This window comes from Meles meles, chromosome 15, assembly GCF_922984935.1.
Source record: "Meles meles chromosome 15, mMelMel3.1 paternal haplotype, whole genome shotgun sequence".
Taxonomy (NCBI): Eukaryota; Metazoa; Chordata; class Mammalia; order Carnivora; family Mustelidae; genus Meles; species Meles meles.
In genome coordinates this window covers 67,353,443-67,374,976 of record NC_060080.1, presented here as the reverse complement: position 1 = coordinate 67,374,976, position 21,534 = coordinate 67,353,443, and the positions used below count along the sequence as shown (strand labels likewise).

Here is a 21,534-nt window from a genome sequence, read left to right as displayed (position 1 = left end):
TAAAGCGGCCAAGTCTGGGATTATATCCCCACTTTTGTTTTAAAAAAAAAAAAAAGGCAGGGAAGGAGGAGCTGTTATAGTCTTCAGTCCAAAGCATTTTGAAGTTGGCCGGCTTCCCTCAGGGCATCCCATAATTCTCCTGTCGGACTCTCTTCCTTCCACTCCAGGTCACCACTGAGCAGCTCTACAGGTGGTTCTGGAAGATGGAGGAATATATTTAACAGAATCCAGCTCCTTTTATTTTGATGATGAGATCTTCCATGGCTTTGTAGAATTTTCCTCAGCCTGGATTTATCTGAGAGCATGGTTCTTAATCTCTCTCTCTCTCTCAAATCGCATAGGTCTTTGAAAATATGCTAAAGACATGCCTCATTTCTCCCAGAAAAATGCATAGGTGCAAACACAATTTAGCATGAGTACGTGAAGGCCACGCATGGACTGATAGATCTCATTGGAGGACGATGCTGAACAGCGTGCCGATCATCTGCTGGTTCCCATCAAAAAGGACCCAAAGTAGCTTAGTTTCCCAAGACATTTCAAAAAACTCTTGGACCATTTTATGGCACATCTTGGAATCCGAAGAAAGCTATGTTCCTCCAAGGACCCTTTGAACATTGTCTGATTAACAACACTGAAAACAATTCCAAACTTGCATTACTTGGCTAAATGTAGCTGATTTTTCTCCACACCCACACCTCTCTTTATAGCAGCTGTTTGCAACTACTTTGTTTCTTCCCGGCTTTCTGAGCATCACTCCGCAGTTGGCTGTCATGTTGTGCTCATCCGGGGCGGGAGGGGGGGGTGTGTGCGACTGCTTTTCCTCACGTCTTCTGTCATTTCAGACGCCTCCCTGAGAGCCTTGGTTCAGAGCCCTCTCCTGCACACCTCAGGTCACCACGTACTCTGCTCTAGCAGCACCCGGTGGTGGAGGGGGCAAGGAGGGGCAAACACTGCCCCGGCCACCTCTGGGGGGCTCTCTGTGGGGTGAGATCTTGTGTCGGGAATATCCCACACGTCTCCAAGTGAGCCTGAGCTTTCTCTTTGGCAGCTGAGCTACCAGACGACAGGATTGCAGCACTGATTGACCTTCTTATGGTCCTTTGCTGCCCAAGAATGTGCCATTTCCACGGAGGTCACGGGCCCGTGCGTAGGGACTACCCATCGGCATGGGTGGGGGTTGCAGCCTACACCCCAGGGCCGAACAAGAACATTGCTGCCTCAGTACTTAACACCCAGTCAGGTGCTCGAGGCCACAGGCCTCCCCGTGGCTTCTTGCCTCTGCTCTCTCTTCCTCAGCAAAGCTTCTCTTCTGCTCTCTCAGAGCTCGAGCCTGTCCATCGTCCTCTCCTGATGATCCAATTTGTTTACTCTTTTGTCAGTCTCCCTGAAGTTTCTTGCCCAGTGGAAACTCTTCTTCATTTCCCTGAGTGACTTCAAAATTCCACTTGCCCCCAGAGGCCCCTTTGTGTCTCTTCTCCACCCCTCTGGGATCCCACCACCTGCACCCCTCCCCCCAGGCTCTTCCCCTCCCCATGCCTCCTCTCTGTGCTCACTCCCTTCCTGGCTCTACCGTCCTGAGCGCCAGCTGGGACAGCCAGCTATAAAGAGTTTATTGGACTGAAAAGTGAGTGAATGTTCTCATGCACCCTACTCTTTCCCACCTCAGCAAAGCTTTTCAGTCACATTTCCGATGGAATCTGAATCTGGAAGGATTTAGATCTGCTGAAGAATGCCAAACCTCCAGCCTTTGGCTGCGTTTGAGATTTTTGGCAGGTCCTCCCACGTCTGATGTTACGAACACTGTTTATAGATGCCTGGAAAGAAGCCTTTAATGCTTGTATTGTGTTTTAACTTGCTTTCCTTTGGAGGCAGGGAATTGTCAAGTAAGTATTCGCAGTACTCTGGAAAAGCCCAGGTGTTCGATGAGCATCCAGTACTAAGCGTTCATGCAGAATTCACAGCCGCCAAGGGTCTATACTTACAATCCGCTGAATTTGCCACCATGCAGGTTTCTTCCTTTTGCCCCTCTCATCTTCAGTTGTGAAGCAATACAGCTATAACCATATGCTTGTGAAATAAGAAAGAAACATTCTGAGATTGCTTTACTTTTCAGTTTTTAACTGAAAGTCAAGGTGAAAAACAGCATCGGATTGCCTCTATGTTATATATATATATATATATATATATATATATATATATGAGCTCGTGTATATATAAATGCGCAGTGTCTGTGCCTGTATGCCTACTCCGTATACACTGTATAATATGGAGCATATTATACAACCTGTGTGTACCCCAAAAACCAGCCCTGCGTTCAATCACAAGTTCTGCCTTTGAACCCCGCTGCAGCCCCAGCGTCTTCCTGCTCCCATCTCAGACCTCGGCTTGCTTCTGTCATACACTAGAACATTCTTAGGTGAAAGAAGAAACCCACGGATTTCATTTGAAAGTCCCACTAAAACAGAAGAAAGAGCAGATGTCCTGGGAAGTGATAATTAATGTGAAGGAAGTGTCTAATTGCGAGAACTGGCGTGCCCCCAGCCTCCCCGTTTTGCTCGATTTGGCAGCAAATGACATCAGCCGGGGGTGTCGTTGTGCAGAGATGTGCTCGCTCCCTATTCTTCAGTGCAGATAATAATACCTTTGGTCCAATTATCACTTATGATTACATAACCTGTTTTGATGGAAGAGTTTCTCAGAAAATAAAGGTAACTTGTTTTGCCCCAGCGCAAAAATGCAAGCCGTTCCAGCAGGCAAGCGGCCCTACCAAGAAACCCTGGGAATTATTAGGCTAAATTATGAGTCGAACTCGATTCGGAAACAAAGCGTCCTTTGTGCATAACTCCCCGCGACATCCAGAAGGATGTGATTGTGTTTCTGAGCACAAGTTTTCCCCCAGCACACTCTCACCCAAGCAGAGTCCCCGGGCGCATTCGCAAAGTCACGGAGAGTGTGCGGGAAGCATTGACAAGGCTTCCTTTTTTCTCCCTATTCTGTAGGCGCTTTAGTGCAGAGTTTGCCCAGAGACGCCAGGGTATGAGCTTTCTGAATTTGTAGACTGGTGCACTCTTTCATTTCTGTTTTAGTTTTTGCTGGCATGCCCGGGAAGCATGGTTTGTGCCACACAGGAATGTCTGTTCACTCAGATAATGCTTGTGCATGAATGAGGCGATTGCTAATGCGGCTCTAAACTGTACTAAGTTTCTCACTTGGCTTTGTTTGCTGCTTCCAAGGGGATCAAGGTAATCCTTTCTCTTTGCGTAGCCCATGAGCAGTAACTGGTGGATTTGGAACCTATGGCGGGAGCTGAGACAGGCTTCTCCCCTCCCCACTTCCTCGCCCCAAGAAGTCTGATTTAAGGGAATGCCACATTACAAAATGTTTGTCTGCTTGCATAAGAGTGGAGAGCCTACCCATCATAAAATCTCTTCACTAAATTTGGAGGCCCAGAGCCATAGCTGAGGGGGGAAAGGCAAACTTTAGGATGATGGTAGCTGTTTAGGGCCAAGTGGGGTTTCTTTCTGCCTTCTACCCCTGTACTTCCCACTTGCCCTTTTGTGTATCGGGAATGACCTGGGCACTCGGCCATCTGGGCCCGTTCCCAAACCTGACCTGTGAGTCCCACCTCACACCAGGCCATGATCTCTGACCACCTAATTCTGAACAACAGAGGTGCATCCCTGCCTGGAGAATGGCCGGGGGAGTCAGGAAGCACAGCCTCTTCCTTTTCGTTCTCAGGCTCCTCTTTCATTTGAAAATCAGCCCCTCTGGCTCCTGTGCTCTTCTTGGCTCCCTGGAAGTAGAAAGCTTAATTCGGGACTACGGTGCTAGAGGTGTGGGGAAGCCCACCCCAGTGCCTCTAAATCTAGGCCCCATTGTGTGGGACCCCCAAATGTCAGAATCTACCGTTTCCTGGGGAGCCAAGGAGGGAGCAGGACACAACAAACCCAGGTGGAGGGTCTGCTGAGTGGGGGAGGGGGGAGCGGACCCTGGCACTGGCCTTAGCTGAGCTCACTGGAGGGGCAGCCTTGCTGCCTTTTGTTCAACACCATGTTTGGGGGTTGTTTTGTTGTTACTCTCTGTTCCAGACCGCCGGTTAGCAGAGCAGCTCCCCAGCCTGAGAAACTCCAGAAGAACAATATCACCAAAAAAAAGAAACTGGTTGAGGTAAGGAGGTTAAACTATTTTGTTTTTGATCTGATATCAGTGTTGTAAGGCCTGCCTGGTGGACATCACCATCTGCACAGGCCCATCTGCGTTTACCTTCTAGTAAACCTGAATGGACCTGCTGGGTCGCTCTTGTCCTCTCTCCCTCCTGCACAGCACGTGGCCCCGATCCCAGGGACTCTCACCCACGGGTCATGTTTCTTCAGCCCTGTCACCAGGTCTTGTCAGTACTAACTTGCAAATGTCCCATGTCCTTCAAACCTGACTCCCTTACATCAGACCTAGTCCCCCTCAGGGGGGACACAAGGGGAAGAGAGGGCTTATTCGTGTCTCTGATGTTGCGTGAGCTCTCGCAGTGAGCCGGGGACCATGTACGTACTTCCGAGACGCATTCCATGCACGTCTCCTACCTGGGAGGAAGGTAGTACTATTGTTTCCATTTTACAGATGAGAACACCAGCTCCCAGAAGTTAAGTGACTGATTAGACCGGTGCCCAAGTTCTCCAAGCCAGGAAGCAGAGATTTGAACTTGGTTGTTCCTACTTGAGGATTGCCACTCTGTGGACTTGCTCTTTTCTAAGAGGAGCCTCCTAGCCGTTGTTTCTGCCTTCAGAGTCCCCTCCCTTTCTGACACCTGTCTTGGTGCCCACAGCGTTCACGCTCTGAAATGCAACAGCTTTAAGACCGAGACGATTCCCATACTTCCCTGGGGGATTCAAGTGCGTGGTTTCAAAACCTCAACCAGGAGCCTGTTCCGGCTTCCGTACCTGTGATTTGCCACCATACTTCAAATCTCCAGCCCCCAAACCTGTTACTTAATGTTCTCTAACACTGGGTGACCCTCAGGCCCCTGTGTTTTAGAAGGCGCCTCCTCTCCCCTCCCCACACCTTGGACTTCCAAGCTCTTCCCTGTCACGTCCTGTGTGCTATCTTCCTGATTCTCCTCATCCTAAACCCTCCTACACTCCCTCTCACACACGCCCCTTATCCACAGCCCTTGTCACACACGCTGTCACCATTATTTCTCACTCATCTGTCCCTCCGAGCGCACTGCCAACTCACTGAGGACAGAAGAATCCATCTTAAATTTTTTTTTATTGGAAAAGGAGAACTAATTGGAGGGATTTATCATGGAACAGAACACAGGTCAGAAGATGCAGCTGAGCTTTAGGAAAAGACAGCATCCGGAAGCTGAGAAGCCACATAAACCAAAATGGTGCTTCTTCCTGCCCGCCAGGGCCCTGTATGTGTGATGCATCCTTCCCTTTTTCTGCAGACTTCTCGAACTATTTTGGTAGATGATGGATATGACCAAGCCCCTGAGTTTGTATCTCCTCACTTAGACAGCCAAGCCTACCAGTGTCCTCAATTCTAAATTCTAGGGAGAAACCATCTGACTAGCCCTGTTTGACTCAACGTCCACCAGGATGAGGGGTCACATGCCACACCTGCAGCTTCTGGGGGACACATGGGGATGGGAGGAGGCTGAGAAGAAAGGAAGAGAAGGGCTCTCTAGGCAAGAGAGATTTCCAAAAGCAAAATCATAAAGATAGGAAAGCTCATGATAAGTGGGCTAAATAGTAATTCAGCTGGACCAAGGGGCACAGGGCTTGTGTGAGTGGGGGTAACTGTGCCAGCTTAGGAGTTCTGGAGTGAGGAGGGGTTATGGTATTTTAGGACAATTAATCCGATGTTTGCAACTAATGAGCTTTAGAGAGAGGGGTCAGGGAACCTAGAATCAGGGGACGTAGAGAAAGGGACCCACAGCTTCTTACTCTTGTGTCCCCCCCCGCACCACACCTGGCACAGAAGAGCCTGCCAACAGTGTGAGTGCGCGTCAAGTCGCATTAATAACTGATGTGGTCTTAATCAGCCGCTGCTCTTGGTCACGGAAGACGAGATGAAAAGAAGAAAAAGACTCTAAACCCAGAACGGTCTCTGGTTGTTGAAAAAAAATGCAAATGATGTAGAAACCTTGTAGGGCAAGCACCAGGCAACAGAAGGAGCATGGCATTTGCCTGGATATTCTGCTCTGCCAGGTCTAGTGGTGTTTGTGGGAATCAAAGCAAACCCCTGGGCCACCAGTCAGTGCCCCCTTCCCCCGACAAAGAGTGCCTGCCAAGGCACAGACACAGAACTTCCAGGGGACCTTTGTAGGACATCAAATCAGTAAGCCTGGACTCACCTGGAGAGCCTGGAAGCTTATCTAGCCTATTCAGAAAACTCCCTGTAACTCTGTATGTGAGCCTCGTCCCCCTAGCTTTTCAGGGAACTAAAGAAAGGGCTGCGTTTTCTCTTTGGCTAGACCAGAAGCCAGAGTTGGCTGTCTAACCAGCCACGCGGTTCCCCGGAGGTAAGGGACTGGCTGCCCCCGGAGCGTGGGCCTGTGGCCCTGCGCCTGCTCCCTCTGAGGGCCGCTGTCATCTGTGTGTGGGAATGTAGGAGCTGGCTCTCGACCACGTGTTTGGCTACAGGGGATTCGACTGTCGCAACAACCTGCATTACCTGAACGACGGCGCCGACATCATCTTCCACACGGCGGCGGCCGGCGTGCTGCAGAACCTCTCCACGGGTAACGGGGCCCCGGGGCCCCCTGTGAGGGCCTGTGAGGGCCTGTGAGGCTCTGCTTCCCGCCCTGCCTGCCTCCCCCGCTCTTGAGATGCCCAGAAACGGGAGTGATCTCTGCCTGTGGGAACCTGTCCTCTTAATTCCTGACTGGAATCCCTTGGTCCTAGAAAGTGTGGAGTGCCGCGTTCAAAGGTCAAAGCCCTCTTCCTTTCTAAAAACACCCTGCTGTCAGCCCTTGGAGGGAGGTGTCCACATTTCCCTCAGCTGCTCAGAGGCTGGGAGGGATGGACAGGAGCCAGAAAGAGGGTGTGGGGAGTGGAGAAATTCCTTGCAACCAGTTACCAAGAGCAGAGCCCAGGGGAACTTTGCTCATTAATTTTTCACAGTGACCAAGTTTTTTTAGCAGCTTGGGTTTTTTAAGTTTGGCTTGCTTTGACCGGTTAGCCAGAAGAAAGAGAACTCTTAAAGAATTAGCAAAACACCCCAAATGTCCCTTCACTGTAGGATGACTCAGGTTAAACAAATAGTTGAAAAAGAAATACTGCAAGCCAAAAAAAAGTATTCAGAAACTAATTTGACACCCATTAATTTGCCAACGGATTTAAACGTGTTCACATCTTGCCTTATTTTCTTCGTATCTTAAAACAGACCCCCTTTCTTTTTTCAAATTTTTATGCTCCTTCCCAAGTCTGTGTACTTGTTTATCATACAATTTTAGACAAAGTCACCGAGCAGATAACGATTTGTCTTTTGTGGGGAGGAAGGCCTTGAAATTTTCTATATGTTTTCTCTTTTTTGTGTAGCCACATATTATCATTTTTGTAGCGATGTGCTATTTCTTTGCCTACTGGTGCCGCCGTTGATCTCTTAGTTCTTGGGCCTTTGGATGGATTTACAGTGGCCACCTTGGAAGTGGACAAACCCATTTGCCACAGTCAATCGATGAGGACATACTTCTTGTTCTTTCTTCTGCCTCCTGTGACATACGTTGAGTGAGGGCATGAGGGGGTGAAGACCTCACCTGTGCCATTTGAGAAAGGAGGATTTGGAAGAGAGTCTCTAAGTATTTTCCTATTCCATAGCCTTTCTGTCAGATGAGTAAGTGGTGCCATTTTGCTCAGTTAGGTAGTATCTCTGTTACCATTTTGGACCCTGGAAGCCTTGTACTTGACTTGGACTGAGCTCCAGAGCCCCACAGATAGCGGGAAGGGTTGCAGGGGAGCCGGCAGGTGCTAGAGAACAGACCCCAGCTCTTCTGCACGGCCTGGAACAGAATATGTACATGTGAACATGGTCTTCCAGCTCCCCAGGCAGGATTCGCAAATCGACAACTTGGGGCCCTCATCGCTCACTTTTACAAGGCATTTGCAGGCCTACACAATGCTTCGAGGTTGCCCTGAGAGGTCTGTACCCCCACTTACCCTCCTGTGTCTGCCCCTAGGGAGCCAGAGCTTCTATCTGGAGCACACGGACGACATCCTCTGCCTCACAGTGAACCAGCACCCCAAGTACAGGAATGTGGTGGCCACCAGCCAGATAGGTAGGAGAGTCCTGCAGCGGCTGAGCTTTCCCCCAGCCGAGCAGAGACACTGCTTGATGGGCTGTTATCTGGAAAGGGAGCGGGCGGGTTGCTGACCCTTCCCGTTGTCCACGTTGCTGTTATCTTTGGAGCCCTGAATATTTCTGCGTCATGTGGGTTGAAATATCCAATGATTGGTGATTCTGAGGGATCATAAAGTCAGACTAGAGCCTGATAATCCAAATAAACGGGTGTCCGTATCCCTGTGGACTTGTGGGGGTAACTTTTCAGACGCCAAGAGGTGAGATAAAGAGCACCCCCTCTGCAGCCTGCGACTGTGCTCGGCGAGGGCGGCTTGCAGTCCGTGTGCCTGGCTCTTTTGGAGCCTGGGAAACTGCCAAGGACAAATGTGAACTGATTCACATTTGTGAGAAGTTGTGTTGTGTGTGCGTGTTGTTGTTGTTTTTAACTTTGTCGTTTCAAAGGCAGTTTTTACAAACACCTCCTTCTGCTTGTATTCATTGAACTCATGTCCATTTTTAAGTTTAATGTGGAGCTTCCCAATGCTGCTGTTAAGTGCCTCACTATTAGAAACGTGACTTACTTTAGCTGTTGTCTTCCCTTGACGCTTCCTCATTGCCATTGTCCACCCAACGCAGTTGATAAGACGGAGACCCCAGGTAAGGCTGCTTCCCGTTGAGTAGTTGGAATCTGCACAGCGAAATCATGTCACTGTGTCGCGTTTGCTGATTGTATCTGGCGAAACTGCAGATACAGATCGCCGAGCTCACCAGTTTCCTCTGTAAGAACCCCTCCACAACTGTATGTGCTGGACGCGATGCCCCCTAGGCCCCCGGCTCTAAAAGCACGGCAGCGGTGTCTCGTCTCTCACTGCTGGCCGGGTCAGCTGTAGGTCTGTGAGGCCCAGTAACCATAACACCCTGAAGACAGGTCTTAAAAAGGCTTTGGGGGTGAACCTAAGCGTGGCCTCAGCTTCCCGCTCTCCAGCCTCAGTTCTGTGTCATGCCTCACACATTCAGGGACGACGCCTTCAATCCACATCTGGGACGCCATGACCAAGCACACCCTCTCGATGCTGCGGTGCTTCCACTCGAAAGGGGTGAATTACATCAACTTCAGTGCCACTGGGAAGCTCCTGGTGTCGGTGGGAGTGGACCCTGAGCATACCATCACCGTCTGGCGTTGGCAAGAAGGTAAAAGGAGCTAGGCCGTCTGTCTTTCGGGGAGGCCTGCTTGTGGTGTGTGTGGGGCTCAAACCTCCACGGGCCTCACTCCGAAGCCCACTGTGGGCACTGCTGCTGTGTTGGCAGAAACCAGGGTCTCTAGATCCTGGAGAAGCTGTCAGACCCCCGGGCCCCATGGCCAGGGCAGTCCTGGCCGGTTGAGGAAGGGTCTGTGGGTACTCTCTGCCGACAGCCTTCCTCCTCAGGTGGAACACCGTGGCCCCCTCCATCTCGGTCCTAACTCCCTTCCCACCCAAATGTCCGTGTCCTTGACATTCCCTCCGTGACCTCTAGATCCCACTGCAGCCTTGTCACCCTGGTTGCCTTATTACGGGAACTGGGGCAGGATTTTACCGCTGTGGGCTCAGAAACACTTTTTTTTTTTTTTTTTAAACTCTTTTGAAATGGGGATTCACCTTATAATCAAGGTTTACATTTAATGTAACAGGATTTCTTTCTTGCCTTCCCCCAACACAGGCGCACACATACACACAGGCTGCTACTAAATTTATGTTCATATTAGCAACAAAGATGTGCGATCTTCCGAGTGTATTCTCAGGTTGGCAGAACAGATCCAATTAGCGAGGACGTTAATGAGGTCTGTCTCCAGCCCGGCAGGCTGTATCTGGGGCACGCTGAGCCAGGCACGCATGGAGGTGGCGCTTCTCCGATTCAGGGCTTCTAGAGGCTCATTATCTCAGCACCTCCCCATGGAGGGAGCTAGAAAGAGCTGGGAGCTAAGTTCCAATCCCTCCTGAGCCCCGATGTGAGAAAAAGAGGTTGGGAACCTGCAGACTTTTATTTTTAAATTTTTTTAATTGATAGAATTGTTCTCTGTCTTTATTATATCAATGCCAACATCCTGATTGTGATATTGTACAGTTTTTCAAAACTGCCACCATGCTGGTAAACTCACAAAGGATACATGGAATCTCTCTGCATTCTTTTTTTTTTAATTAACGTATAACGTATTATTTGCCCCAGGGGTACAGGTCTGTGAATCATCAGGCTTACACATTTCACGGCACTCACCATAGCACGTACCCTCCCCAACGTCGATAACCCAACCACCCTCTCCATACCTCCCCTCCCCCTGGCAACCCTCAGTTTGTTTTGTGAGATTGAGAGTCTCTTATGGTTTGTGTCCCACCCGATCCCATCTTGTTTCACTTTTTTCCTTCCCTACTCTCCAAACCCCCCACTCTGCCTCTCAAATTCCTCATATCAGGGAGATCATATGATAATTATCTTTCTCCGATTGACTTATTTCACTCAGCATAATACCCTCTAGTTCCATCCATGTCGTTGCAAATGGCAAGATGTCATTTCTTTTGATGGCTGCAGACTTTTATGACGAGACTAATTCATCTTATCCCGTCCATTTCTCATTTTCTTGTTCCTCAGAGCATTGTGTCCAAACGGCCCCGTAATCTATGGTTTGGGGATGCAGCTTCATTTCCTGTCATGTCGAGTTGTTCTTAAGTAGCCTCAGCCCCCAATGAGACATTGAGGATCTTAAACAATAGACTCGTAGCCTCATAGCATTGGAAGGACCAGTCAGGATCCCTCGCACGGAGTAGTCCCTGCAGGTGCCCGCCTGTCAGGCCGACTCCCATCCTCAGCGGAATACCTGCAGGCAGATGGCTCACGCCACTTCCCAAGGCAGCCCACCACTGCTGGAAATCTTTTATAAAGCCCTTTCTTGTGAGGGCCTAACATGCTTGATTCTGCCTTTCTTCTATGGCAGGAACTCTGCCGTCTGCAGCGGCCAAGACCAAGTCTGTGCCTAGTTCCTTGGAAGAGAGTCATCCTGTGGCCCGCCCACCCCCTTCCCCGCCCTGCACACGGGCTGGTCTTTCAGTTCCGGCCCACTCTCCTCTCTTCCACCATCCGTCCTTCTGGGCTGCCCCTGCTCGGGCCCTGGCCCAGCCCGGACTCCTGCTCACCTGGGGTGCCTTCTGACCTCCAGATGGGGGTCCCGGAGAGCCAGGACTTGGAAATAAGCATGTAAACATGATCAAGAGAAGCCTTCTCTTGGGGAACTTTTTCCCACGTCTTTGTTGGAGCCCGTGCTTGGGTGTCTGCAGGAGGGCTCTGAACAGTAAGAATCTCTAATGTGTCACCAACCACCAGCTCTTCTGAGCTGACTGTGTGTGGTTTTTCCTTCACTTCAAGTCCTGTTTACACATGATACAGTTTTGAGGGCGGTTTATCTACATTTTTCTTAACATTAGAGAGCATATTATTTATCCTTCATTTGTTGGAGGACTGTTTTTGTGGAACTCAGGGTGTGTGTGTGTGTGGGTTAAGAAACAAAGTTGAGTACAAAATGAGCTTATTATATAAAATGCACGTTGTCAGGTCCTTGATACTTAAATGAAGCTTGTTCTGAGCAATGTAGAAGCCAGTGCAAGGTGGGACACAGGTGTCCCCACAATTAGAAGGGTCTGTGGAGTAGACCAGAAAAAAACCAACAGTGGCTTAGAAGAAGGTGCAAAGTAAAACAGCATTTCTCCCACGACTACAGAGAACGATCCTCTATCTCCCTGGCGGCCCGTGTGTTTTGCTTCTGCTGTAATCCAGCCCTTCAAACCTTATTTCTGCTGGAGAAGGGAGAGTTGTTCGTGTTTTCCTATGACGTGTAGTTTTTGTACTGATTGCTCACGATATGTTTTTGTCCTGTAAGTGTGGCAAATGTTTTCTCCCGTCGTGGTATTTGTCTTCTAACTTAGTTTATGGTATCCTTGGGAACCGGAGTTCTCCAGCCTCTGAGTCCTAGGTAGGGATGTACGTGTTTTTGAGACGGATGCCCTGAGCGGTACCGTGTGGGTCTGCCCCTGCCGCTCCTGGGAAGGGCCTCCTCCTGGAGGGCAAGGCCGAGGGCCGCAGGCCCAGCTGCACGAGAATCCGGCACTGCCACTCCGCTGGAGAGCCACGTAACAAACAGTGAAACAGGTAAAGAAAACTGAGAGTACACTTACGTGATGAGCCCTGAGAAATGTACAGAAGTGCGGAATCCGTGTACTGTACCCTTGACACTAATAGAACGTTGGTTGTTGGAACTGTACTGGAATTTAAAAAAAAAAAAATGTTAAGTGAAGGGGCGGAAAAAAGTATACATGGGAGTAAATAGGAAGAGGAGAGAATTAAGAGGAAATTGAAACTAAAACATTAAGAATAAATTTGAAGAAAATGGAAAGAAATGTAAAATAAAAATTAAAAACTCAAAGCCTGACGAGCAATGATGAGGTCAAAACAGATATGTGTGAGCTGGAGGCTGAGAGACGAGCTGGCCGGTCCAGACCCGACGCGGGGAGAATGGCCACAGCACCCGCCGACGCTCCCGGAACAGTCGCTGTGCCCAGCTCGGCTCAGCACCTTCTAAAGTGGGAGCGCTTATTATCCCCACATCACAGATGCGCCAACTGAGGCACTAGGAGGTTCAAATAACGTTCCCCAAATTGCTCGAAAAATAAATGGTGGAGCTGGAGCTGTCTGAGGACAAAAGTTAAAGCCCCGCATATGAGTCAAATACAGATACATAAATGGGGTTGAGGAAACAACTGGTAATTAAGTATAAAAGGTAGAATTTTTAAACCCAAAAACCATGAAAGAAAAAGGAATGCGAAGGACTTTTTTTTTGAAGAACGTAAAAGCAGAGAATCTTGGGAAGAAATAAAGAATGTCTAAAGGAATGGGAGTCTCCAGTTACATTCCAGCTGCCGGTGGGCGGGAATCCTGTGGTGAGTTCGGAGATCAGAGGTGGGGAAATGAAAGGGGCCCTTTGCCCTTTTCTCCTATCTGGAAGCTTCCACCCTGGGGCCATCCCTTCCTGCTGTGTTCCTGGGTGCCTCCATGCGGCCTGTGGGGGTGGAGTGGTTTGGGGGATTATGTTAGCAGCACTGGCGCTCTGGGAATTTCCCAGACTCGTTCTTTTCCACCTTGAGAGCAGCGTCTGAGGCGGCGAGGGTGCTGTTGAGGAAGAAGGGACATCTGCAGTGTACCCTGGGCCTTGCTGGGACGGAGAGCCATCCTGAGCTGTGCTTTCAGGGCCTGGCCAGAGTCTGGGAGGACTCCCCCTCATCAGAATCTCTCACCCGTACAGGTGCCAAGGTTGCCAGCCGAGGGGGTCACCTGGAGCGCATCTTCGTGGTGGAATTTCGCCCCGACTCAGACACCCAGTTTGTGTCTGTCGGGGTCAAACATATGAAGTTCTGGACCCTGGCAGGCAGCGCCCTGCTTTACAAGAAGGGGGTCATCGGGTCCATGGAGGCTGCCAAGATGCAGACGATGCTCTCTGTGGCCTTCGGTGCTGTGAGTTCCAGCAAAAGCTTACTGAGAGGGGACCCTGACCCCCGGGCATGGGTATGAGGGGCACCTATAGGCACAAAGCTACAAAGAACAAGAAAGCTATTTCCCTGTTTTCTCCTTTATTGGCTCACTTGCAACCATTATTCCCTTTCCTTAGTATAGCCGGGTGAGCTGACTGTATTTTTCTCCTCAAAATATTCATTCCAAAAGGCAGGACCCCCCAGCCACTCAGGGCAGGAGCTTCGTCATTGTAGAGGCAGACTGACTTGCAAGCCTGGCAGGCCCGGGTTAGGTGCAGAGGGCGTGGGAACGATGCCCCCCGGACAGCCTCCCGCTTCCCCCTAGCCTTCTTGTGCCACACGTGTCCCGACTGACCCCTTGTGTGGGCTGTGCATGCTCCCCTGGGGACATTCTGAAACCCAGCCCCTTCTGAACCAACAAGGTTCTGCACCTTGTTCACGAGCCCATGAAAGTTCGGCTGGAGTCCTGTCCCTTACCCCTTACTCTGCAATCATCGGGGGATGTGTCCATCCCAGGATGAGGTTCATTTACAAGCAGCCATGCACATGGGGAAGTCTAACGCCCAAAGCGACTCAGGAAAGTGAATTTCAGGGCTGGGTGATTTTATCATTGGTGCCTCATGGTCATCTCCTGTCGAGTCTTTTGCCTTTCCTTAGCACAGAAGGTCAATTTGAGCGCGTGTTTATGTTTCTCTAGCTCTGGTTCCCTAAGCAAGGAGCAGGGGGCTGGGAGGGGACCCTCGTGAGAGCTGCTGTGAGTGTCCTGGTGTAGAAGGTGTCCCTTTGTTTACAGAACAACCTCACTTTCACGGGGGCCATCAATGGAGACGTCTACGTGTGGAAGGACCACTTCCTCATCCGGCTGGTGGCCAAGGCTCACACAGGCCCCGTCTTCACAATGTACACAACCCTTCGGGATGGACTCATAGTGACTGGTGGCAAAGAGCGGCCGTAAGCTGAAACTCCTCTGGGGGCAGCTGGTTTTCTCTTACTGTCTTATTGTCTTGGGAGAGTGTGCCAGAAGCAATTCCCACGGGGAGAGAATGCAGATTTTCGTTCTCCCATCTTTTCTTCTGCAGCAGGGAGATCAGTCTCCCCTTCCTCCAAGAGGGCCCTAGGTCAAAACTTTCAGAAGTATAGGCCAGAGACGGGGAGAGGTGGTTTCATGGTCGACCCGAGCGACTTTGCTGATCACCAGGTGTTCGTCTCCGTAGCCCTTTGGGGGACGGGAGGATGGGGAGGAGGGGAGAGAGAAGCTCCCGTGGGAACAGAGATAGGAGAAGAAAGCAGAAAAACAGAGAAGCGTTTCCCTTCGTGTTTGATCTGATAGCAACATGGTCTGATTTTTTAGACTGCAATTCTCTTTCCTTCTACCTTAGCAGCCTTTTGAAAGTATTCTAGGAAACCTGCCAGTCCAAAAGGTTGTAAACACCCATCAGTGGGGCCAAGAAAGAGGCCACCCTGGAGGGTCTGTCCTGCTGGGCCCCAGCGGCTGTGACCTTGATGATGGGGCAGGGGGCTAGGGTGTCACAGGCAAGTCTTAGGACAAGGCCCGACATGCTAAGTGCCTCTTGATCCTTTTTAGGACCAAAGAAGGAGGTGCTGTGAAGCTGTGGGACCAGGAGATGAAGCGCTGCAGGGCCTTCCAGCTGGAGACGGGACAGCTGGTCGAGTGTGTGCGCTCTGTGTGCCGGGGCAAAGTGAGTGGGCTGGGCCGGTCTGCCCTGAGCTGTCCCCCTGGGGGCCAAGTGAGAGTTGAGCCGGACACTCTCCCCGTGCTGCATTGTTGAATCCTTAAAATGAGCCTCTGAGGTGGGACTTGCCCTGTTGGGGGGAACTGGCTTAGCAGAATCCAACAGACTTAGGTGCAGACTCTTCTGAGTAGTGCTGGCTGTGTGACCTTGGGTACGTTCTTAGCCCCTCTGTTCCAATACATGTGTTGTTGTGAGGATCACATGCATCATAACGCAGGGTGCCTTTCCTTATGCCTGCCTCATAGCCACATTCGCTGGATGGTAGTTCCTCCTATTACAGATAAGATTATTACTATAGGCGCAGAAATAGTCAATAATTTGCCTATGCCCACAGTTACATGGGCAGGAAGGGGCCATCAAACCGTGACTCAAAGCCATGGCTTTTCAAGTCATGCCTGGGCTGAGTATCAGAAACAACGGCAGGGTTGGGTTTTTTGTTGTTGGTCTTTTGTTGCGTTGTGTTTTGTTTAAATATGTATGTCCAGGCTCTTGCCCAGAGCTGACAAGTCAGAATCTTAGTCTGGATGTATGTGTTCCTTTTCTCCGTTTCTTTCTTTTTCTTTAATTCCCCAAGAAATTCTGAGGTCCTTGAAAATAAATCTTAACCTCTGTTTTATACCCTGTGTTTATATTTTTGAATTTGAATTATTATCAGTCCAAGAACTTGGTTTCTAGAAGTTCCCCATAAAAAAGGGCAGACATGACTTGGAGTCTCCATAATTAGGAATCGAGAGCTTTGCTTTTACATAGATCAATCATCATATATATCATCATCATCAATAGTCATCCACTAGGGTAATGAGACATCTGGGAGGCGGAAGGCAGAGCAAGGCCCAGAATCTGAAGGTCATGTGGAGATGGTTTTTGTTCTGTGTGAGGGAGAGATGAGGAAGAACCTGAGCTGTCCAATAGCAGAAACTGGCTGCCCAACTCTATAGTGAGCTTGCCGTCTGTGGAATGTTCTGGCAGAGACCCAGTGATGGAGAACTCTGCTGATGCTCTCATCCATGGCTGAGGAGGAACAGGAAAAGTGAGGGGGTGACGTAAGGACAGACGATTGAGTTAACAACAGAACCCTCTGGTAGTACCACTGCCACCAGAGCCAATCCCCCCCTCCCCGTTTGCTCTAATTGTGTTCTTCAGTTAGTTTTTAAAATCTGTATTTTAAAAGAATGTCCTTCTTTTTTACCTGTCTTCATCTATTTGTCTGCCACTAGATATGGAGTAGATGATAAAATTATTTCATTTTAAGTTGTGGCAAAGTATAGATAACATAACAATTTACCCTTTTAGCCATTTTTAGGTGGGCCGCCCAGCGGTAGTAAGTACATTCCCATTGCTGGGTAACCGTCACCCCCATCCACCCACAGAACATTCTTTATCTCATAGAATTGAAACTCTGTACCTGTGAACTGCTCACACCCCTTTCCCCTTCCGCCCAGCACTTGGCAACCGACATTGATTTTTTTCTCTGTGAATTGGACAAGTACGTCATAGGAGTGGGATCACGCAGTATTTGTCTTCTTTCTAATGTTTTTATTGCAACAGGGAAAAATTTTAGTAGGAACCAAAGATGGAGAAATAATTGAAGTTGGTGAAAAAAATGCTGCTTCCAACATCCTAATTGATGGACACATGGAAGGGGAGATCTGGGGCCTGGCCACACACCCCTCCAAGGACATCTTCATCTCCGCCAGCAATGATGGCACAGCCCGCATCTGGGACCTGGCTGACAAGGTGAGGGGCCTTCTCTGCCTGGACTTGGATGGCCACAGCTGGGTCTGGCCAGACCCTGGAGGGAGGCGAGGTTTGGCCAGGGTCAGGCCAGAGGTGGGAGACATGGCAGGTCAGCAATTAAGTTAGGAAGCCTAATAACGGAAGGGCCACTCACACACACACACACACCCAGTGCAGCTGTGGGTAGCTGTATATCCATCTCTAGCTATAGTACAGGAATAAGCTGAAAATTACTTTTCTCTTGTAGAAAGTCCACAAAACCTTAAAAATAAAGAGAGATGTCTTTCCTGGAAGGGAAGACTGAAAACGATTTGAAACATCTGATGTTCCCAAATGGAACATGTCAATCAAAATCCCACCAAAGTTCCTCTTGGAGTTTGGGGAAAAAATTAAAATTAAAAAATTCATCTTGAGTAAAAAATAGCAGAGCAGTCGGTGGTGGGGGGGAATTATTGTTACCAAGTCTTATCTGGTATTAAAACAAGTAGTTAGGGGCACGTGCGAAGTTCAGTGGGTTAAGCGTCCCTCTCTTGCTTTCGGCTCAGATCGTGATCCCACGGTGGTGGGACTGGGCCTCACGTTGGGCTCTATGCCAGGCGTGGACTCTGCTTGGAATTCTCGCCCTCCCCCTCCCGCTGCGCCTCTCCCCCTCCCTCTGCGCCTCTCCCCCTCCCTCTGCGCCTCTCCCCCTCCTGCCAGCTTGCTCACACTCTTGGTCTCTTTCTCTCTCTCAAAAATTTTTAAAAATTAAAAAATAAGTAAAACAAGTATTTAAGTTTTAAAAATTACAACAGTTGGGCTCATCACAAAATAGCCAGTCAATATTTCCCATTTTTGGCATAAGGATGGAAGAATGGGCATGCCTGAGCCTAACTACGGCCGTTCTCGTCACGTTAACAGTCATAATCACTCTCTGTGCTTACCAGTGACCACGCCGTCAGTCAGTCAGTCCCTGCGGCGCGGCAGCCGCGCCTGAGCAGTGTCAGGGCCCGTTCGTTCCAACGGGGCATGCGGGAGTCACTGTCGCAACCCCACGCGGCTAGTGACAGCCAGGATTCGGGATTCGAACCGCCAGGTGCCGAAGCTCCAACTCTCCGCCCTGAGCAGGAGGGGGGCCAGTCGGAGCCCGCGGGGCCGGTTCCTCCGAAGGCGACCCCGCTCACTGCTCACGGCGCACCTGCGGGCAGAGCTCCGGCGCACGGCGGAGCCCAACGCACTGCCGCCCAGGCCCTCTAGGGAAGAATTCACCCAGCGCTGCCCTGATGCATGTTGTCTCCCGGGCTGTTCTGCTTCAGGCATACTGGCTGCCTCCGCCTCTCCAAGCCGCCAGAGGTCCAGAGGCCCCGCGGCAGCAGGGGGCAGCCCAAGCGCGCTGGCCTGGGGTCGGGGTTCCCCGGGGAGACCAGCCCAGGCGGCGGGGGCTCAGGACGAGTTCCTCTGTGTCCACGCAGAAGCTGCTTAACAAGGTGAACCTGGGCCACGCGGCCAGGTGTGCGGCCTACAGCCCTGACGGGGAGATGGTGGCCATCGGCATGAAGAATGGCGAGTTTGTCATCTTGCTGGTGAACAGCCTCAAAGTCTGGGGGAAGAAACGAGACCGGAAATCTGCTATCCAAGATATCAGGTACATAGCAGGTGGCCTGGGCAGGGAGAATGGTGTTTCCCACTCTGGAAGGGTCCTGGCTGGGCTGGGCCAGAGAGTCGGTTGGGAGGGGGCCCTTTCAGCGCCGGTGACAGGAGACTCTCCCACGTGAGCCCTCAGCCATGTCTTTGCTAACTGCCATGGGAGTGTATACCAAGTAAAAACCACACATGCCATGCCCTGCTACCTAAGGCTGCATCCGTTTCCTTCCCGCCATGGGAGTGGACCCAGAGAAAGTGTTGGAATTCCCTAGAATGTCGGAGAAGGTAACTGTGAGTCAGAAAGGGAGCGTTCGCTGCCCGGGAGCCTGGGAGGCCCCTCCCAGCGCGGACCTCACGCCTGACCAGCCCGGACAGCCCTTCTCACCGACCATGCTCTTGGATTGCTTTTTCTAGAATCAGCCCAGACAGCAGATTCTTAGCCGTTGGTTCTTCAGAACACACAGTTGACTTCTATGACCTCACTCAGGGCACAAGCCTGAATCGCATTGGCTACTGCAAAGATATTCCAAGCTTTGTCATCCAGATGGATTTCTCGGCAGATGGCAGATACATCCAGGTATGTTCCAGCTCCGCTGCTCTCCGGGGCAACCAATAATAATAATAATAATAATGGTAATAATAATAGTAGTAGTTGTAGTAGTACTAATACTAGTAATACCAGCAACAGCAAGGACGGTGGCGGCTTATGGTAGCTGAGTGCCTCTTTGCGCTGGGCTGTGCCCTGACTTCCTCTCCACAGGAACCCTTTCTGCCCTGTTGCTTTCCCCCGACTCTATTAAGGAAAGGGCAGAGGCCTAGAGAATTTAAGAATGTTGAAGGACTAGAGTTTTAAAAAGAAGCGTCCTTCAGTAAGAAGCGCAGACTGCAGAAGCCCTAATCCGCTTCTCCCCCCACCTCCCCCCTTCAGTGCTTCCTCACTTGGGATTCCCCGGGGCCAGACCGGAGCCCGTGTGGCTTCTCGTCCCTGTTCATTTCAGTTCCACCTCTCGGGTAGCGTGGCCCGTCCACACTGGGGACCTGAGCTCTGGGCCTGGAGAGGAGGCTCCTCATTCTCCTGGGGGAACAGACGGGTGGGAAGGGATGAAGAGAGGCCCCACCTTTGGGACTCAGAGCTGAAAAGAGAATGGGTCTTAGCCAGCACTCTGAACAAACGTTAGGTGTTAGGGAGCCAGCCCGGAGTTGGACACCTGCTGTGAAATGAGAGGGGACCCATCCGTCGGTGGGGTGTCTACTGACTCAGGCGCCGTGCTAGGCTTTCGGGTGGACAGAGTGGGCCTGCTCCCAGCTCTCCTGGAGCTTGCCCCGTGATGGAGAAGAGAAGCGTTACACAGATCATCACCAATATACGTATAATTACAAATCGTGATTATGTGCTGGGAAGGAAAAGTACGGGGTGCTGTGGGAGCGTTTCGCAGGCGCCGAATTTAGATTCACTTCCTCGCCACACAAGTGATATTTAGGCTGAGGTCTGTGGGATGTGGAGGAGTTAGCCAACAAAGAGAGGCAGGAACGTTGTTTCCGGGCCATCTGTATGAAGGCCCTGAGGCGGGGAAGATCTCGGCACTTTCCTTGAACAGTAGGAAAACCCAGGGTGGCCAGGCTAGAGGCACACACGGGGATAGAAGGGGCTGCAGATTTTCTGGAAGATGGTTCTCTCCCCCTCGACTATTCTCAAAGAATAAAGGGTCAGGTCCTAGATGCTTTGGAAATCATCCACGTCAGTTGCTGTCCATGAGAAAACTCGCCCACCTCTGTCCCAAAGGACCTGTTTCTCAGAACAGGGATTCCCAAACTCGGAGCATCAGACAACCCCTGGAGGCTTTGTTAAAACACAGATTGCTGGACCACACTCTCCAGGTGTCGGGTGTGGGCACCGAGGAGTATGTATTTCCAACAGCTTTCCAGATGCTGCTACTGGTCAGAAACCACATTTGGCGAACCACCGCCTTAGGACTTGGGAAAAGAGCCAGAAAATGAATGGGAAAATGTCCTTCCTGCTCATGTGAATTTTGCGCAGGCTGGCCACACACAGGCTTTGCAGCCTCAGGCTGAACTTCGATTTGTTGAAGAGTTGTTGAAAAGTCCTGGGGAAAGGGGAGTCCTTTGAACTGGAGAGATGGTTGCTGGACAGGATTGCCTTCTGCTTACAGGTGTCAACAGGGGCCTACAAGCGCCAGGTGCATGAGGTCCCCCTGGGAAAGCAGGTCACTGAAGCCACGGTCATCGAGAAGATCACCTGGGCCTCCTGGACAAGGTGACTAGAGGGAAACACTTCTGAAGGAGAAGGTCACAAGGGCGTCTCTTGTGCCAGGCTCCATCTCCAAGTTGGCGTACGGCCAGGATGTGAAGAAGCTCAGAGATGGAGATGTCTTGTCTTTGAGGGTGGGGAGTGGTTGTTGGCAGAAGGCTTCTTGGTGCCAGTGCTTTGATCCCACTGGGGCTTTTGAAATGCAAAGTACCTCCTTTTGCATAAGCTTCCCAGGGCTCCACCTCACCCAGCAAGTGCAAAAGGAAATGGTCTTCCAGCTCCTGGCTCAGGGCCTCCCCCCCGAGCTCCGCTGTTCACTCTG

At 50.7% G+C, this 21,534-nt stretch overlaps 1 protein-coding gene across 4 annotated transcripts in view; it reads left to right on the top strand.

Moving 5' to 3' along the window:
* EML6 (EMAP like 6) overlaps positions 1–21,534 on the top strand; it is a 291,851-nt gene that overhangs the window by 264,823 nt on the left and 5,494 nt on the right. The window contains exons 28-41 of one of the 4 annotated variants that reach the window (XM_045979776.1): positions 1,869–1,883; positions 3,234–3,242; positions 4,089–4,167; positions 6,610–6,739; positions 8,177–8,275; positions 8,914–8,934; positions 9,295–9,468; positions 13,604–13,812; positions 14,623–14,780; positions 15,415–15,529; positions 17,132–17,320; positions 18,772–18,944; positions 19,358–19,520; positions 21,115–21,218. In XM_045979776.1, coding sequence (XP_045835732.1) covers positions 1,869–1,883; positions 3,234–3,242; positions 4,089–4,167; positions 6,610–6,739; positions 8,177–8,275; positions 8,914–8,934; positions 9,295–9,468; positions 13,604–13,812; positions 14,623–14,780; positions 15,415–15,529; positions 17,132–17,320; positions 18,772–18,944; positions 19,358–19,520; positions 21,115–21,218 — 1,638 coding nt within the window. The remainder of the gene's footprint in view (positions 1–1,868; positions 1,884–3,233; positions 3,243–4,088; positions 4,168–6,609; positions 6,740–8,176; positions 8,276–8,913; positions 8,935–9,294; positions 9,469–13,603; positions 13,813–14,622; positions 14,781–15,414; positions 15,530–17,131; positions 17,321–18,771; positions 18,945–19,357; positions 19,521–21,114; positions 21,219–21,534) is intronic. The other 3 variants (XM_045979777.1, XM_045979778.1, XM_045979779.1) reach the window with 3 other exon arrangements.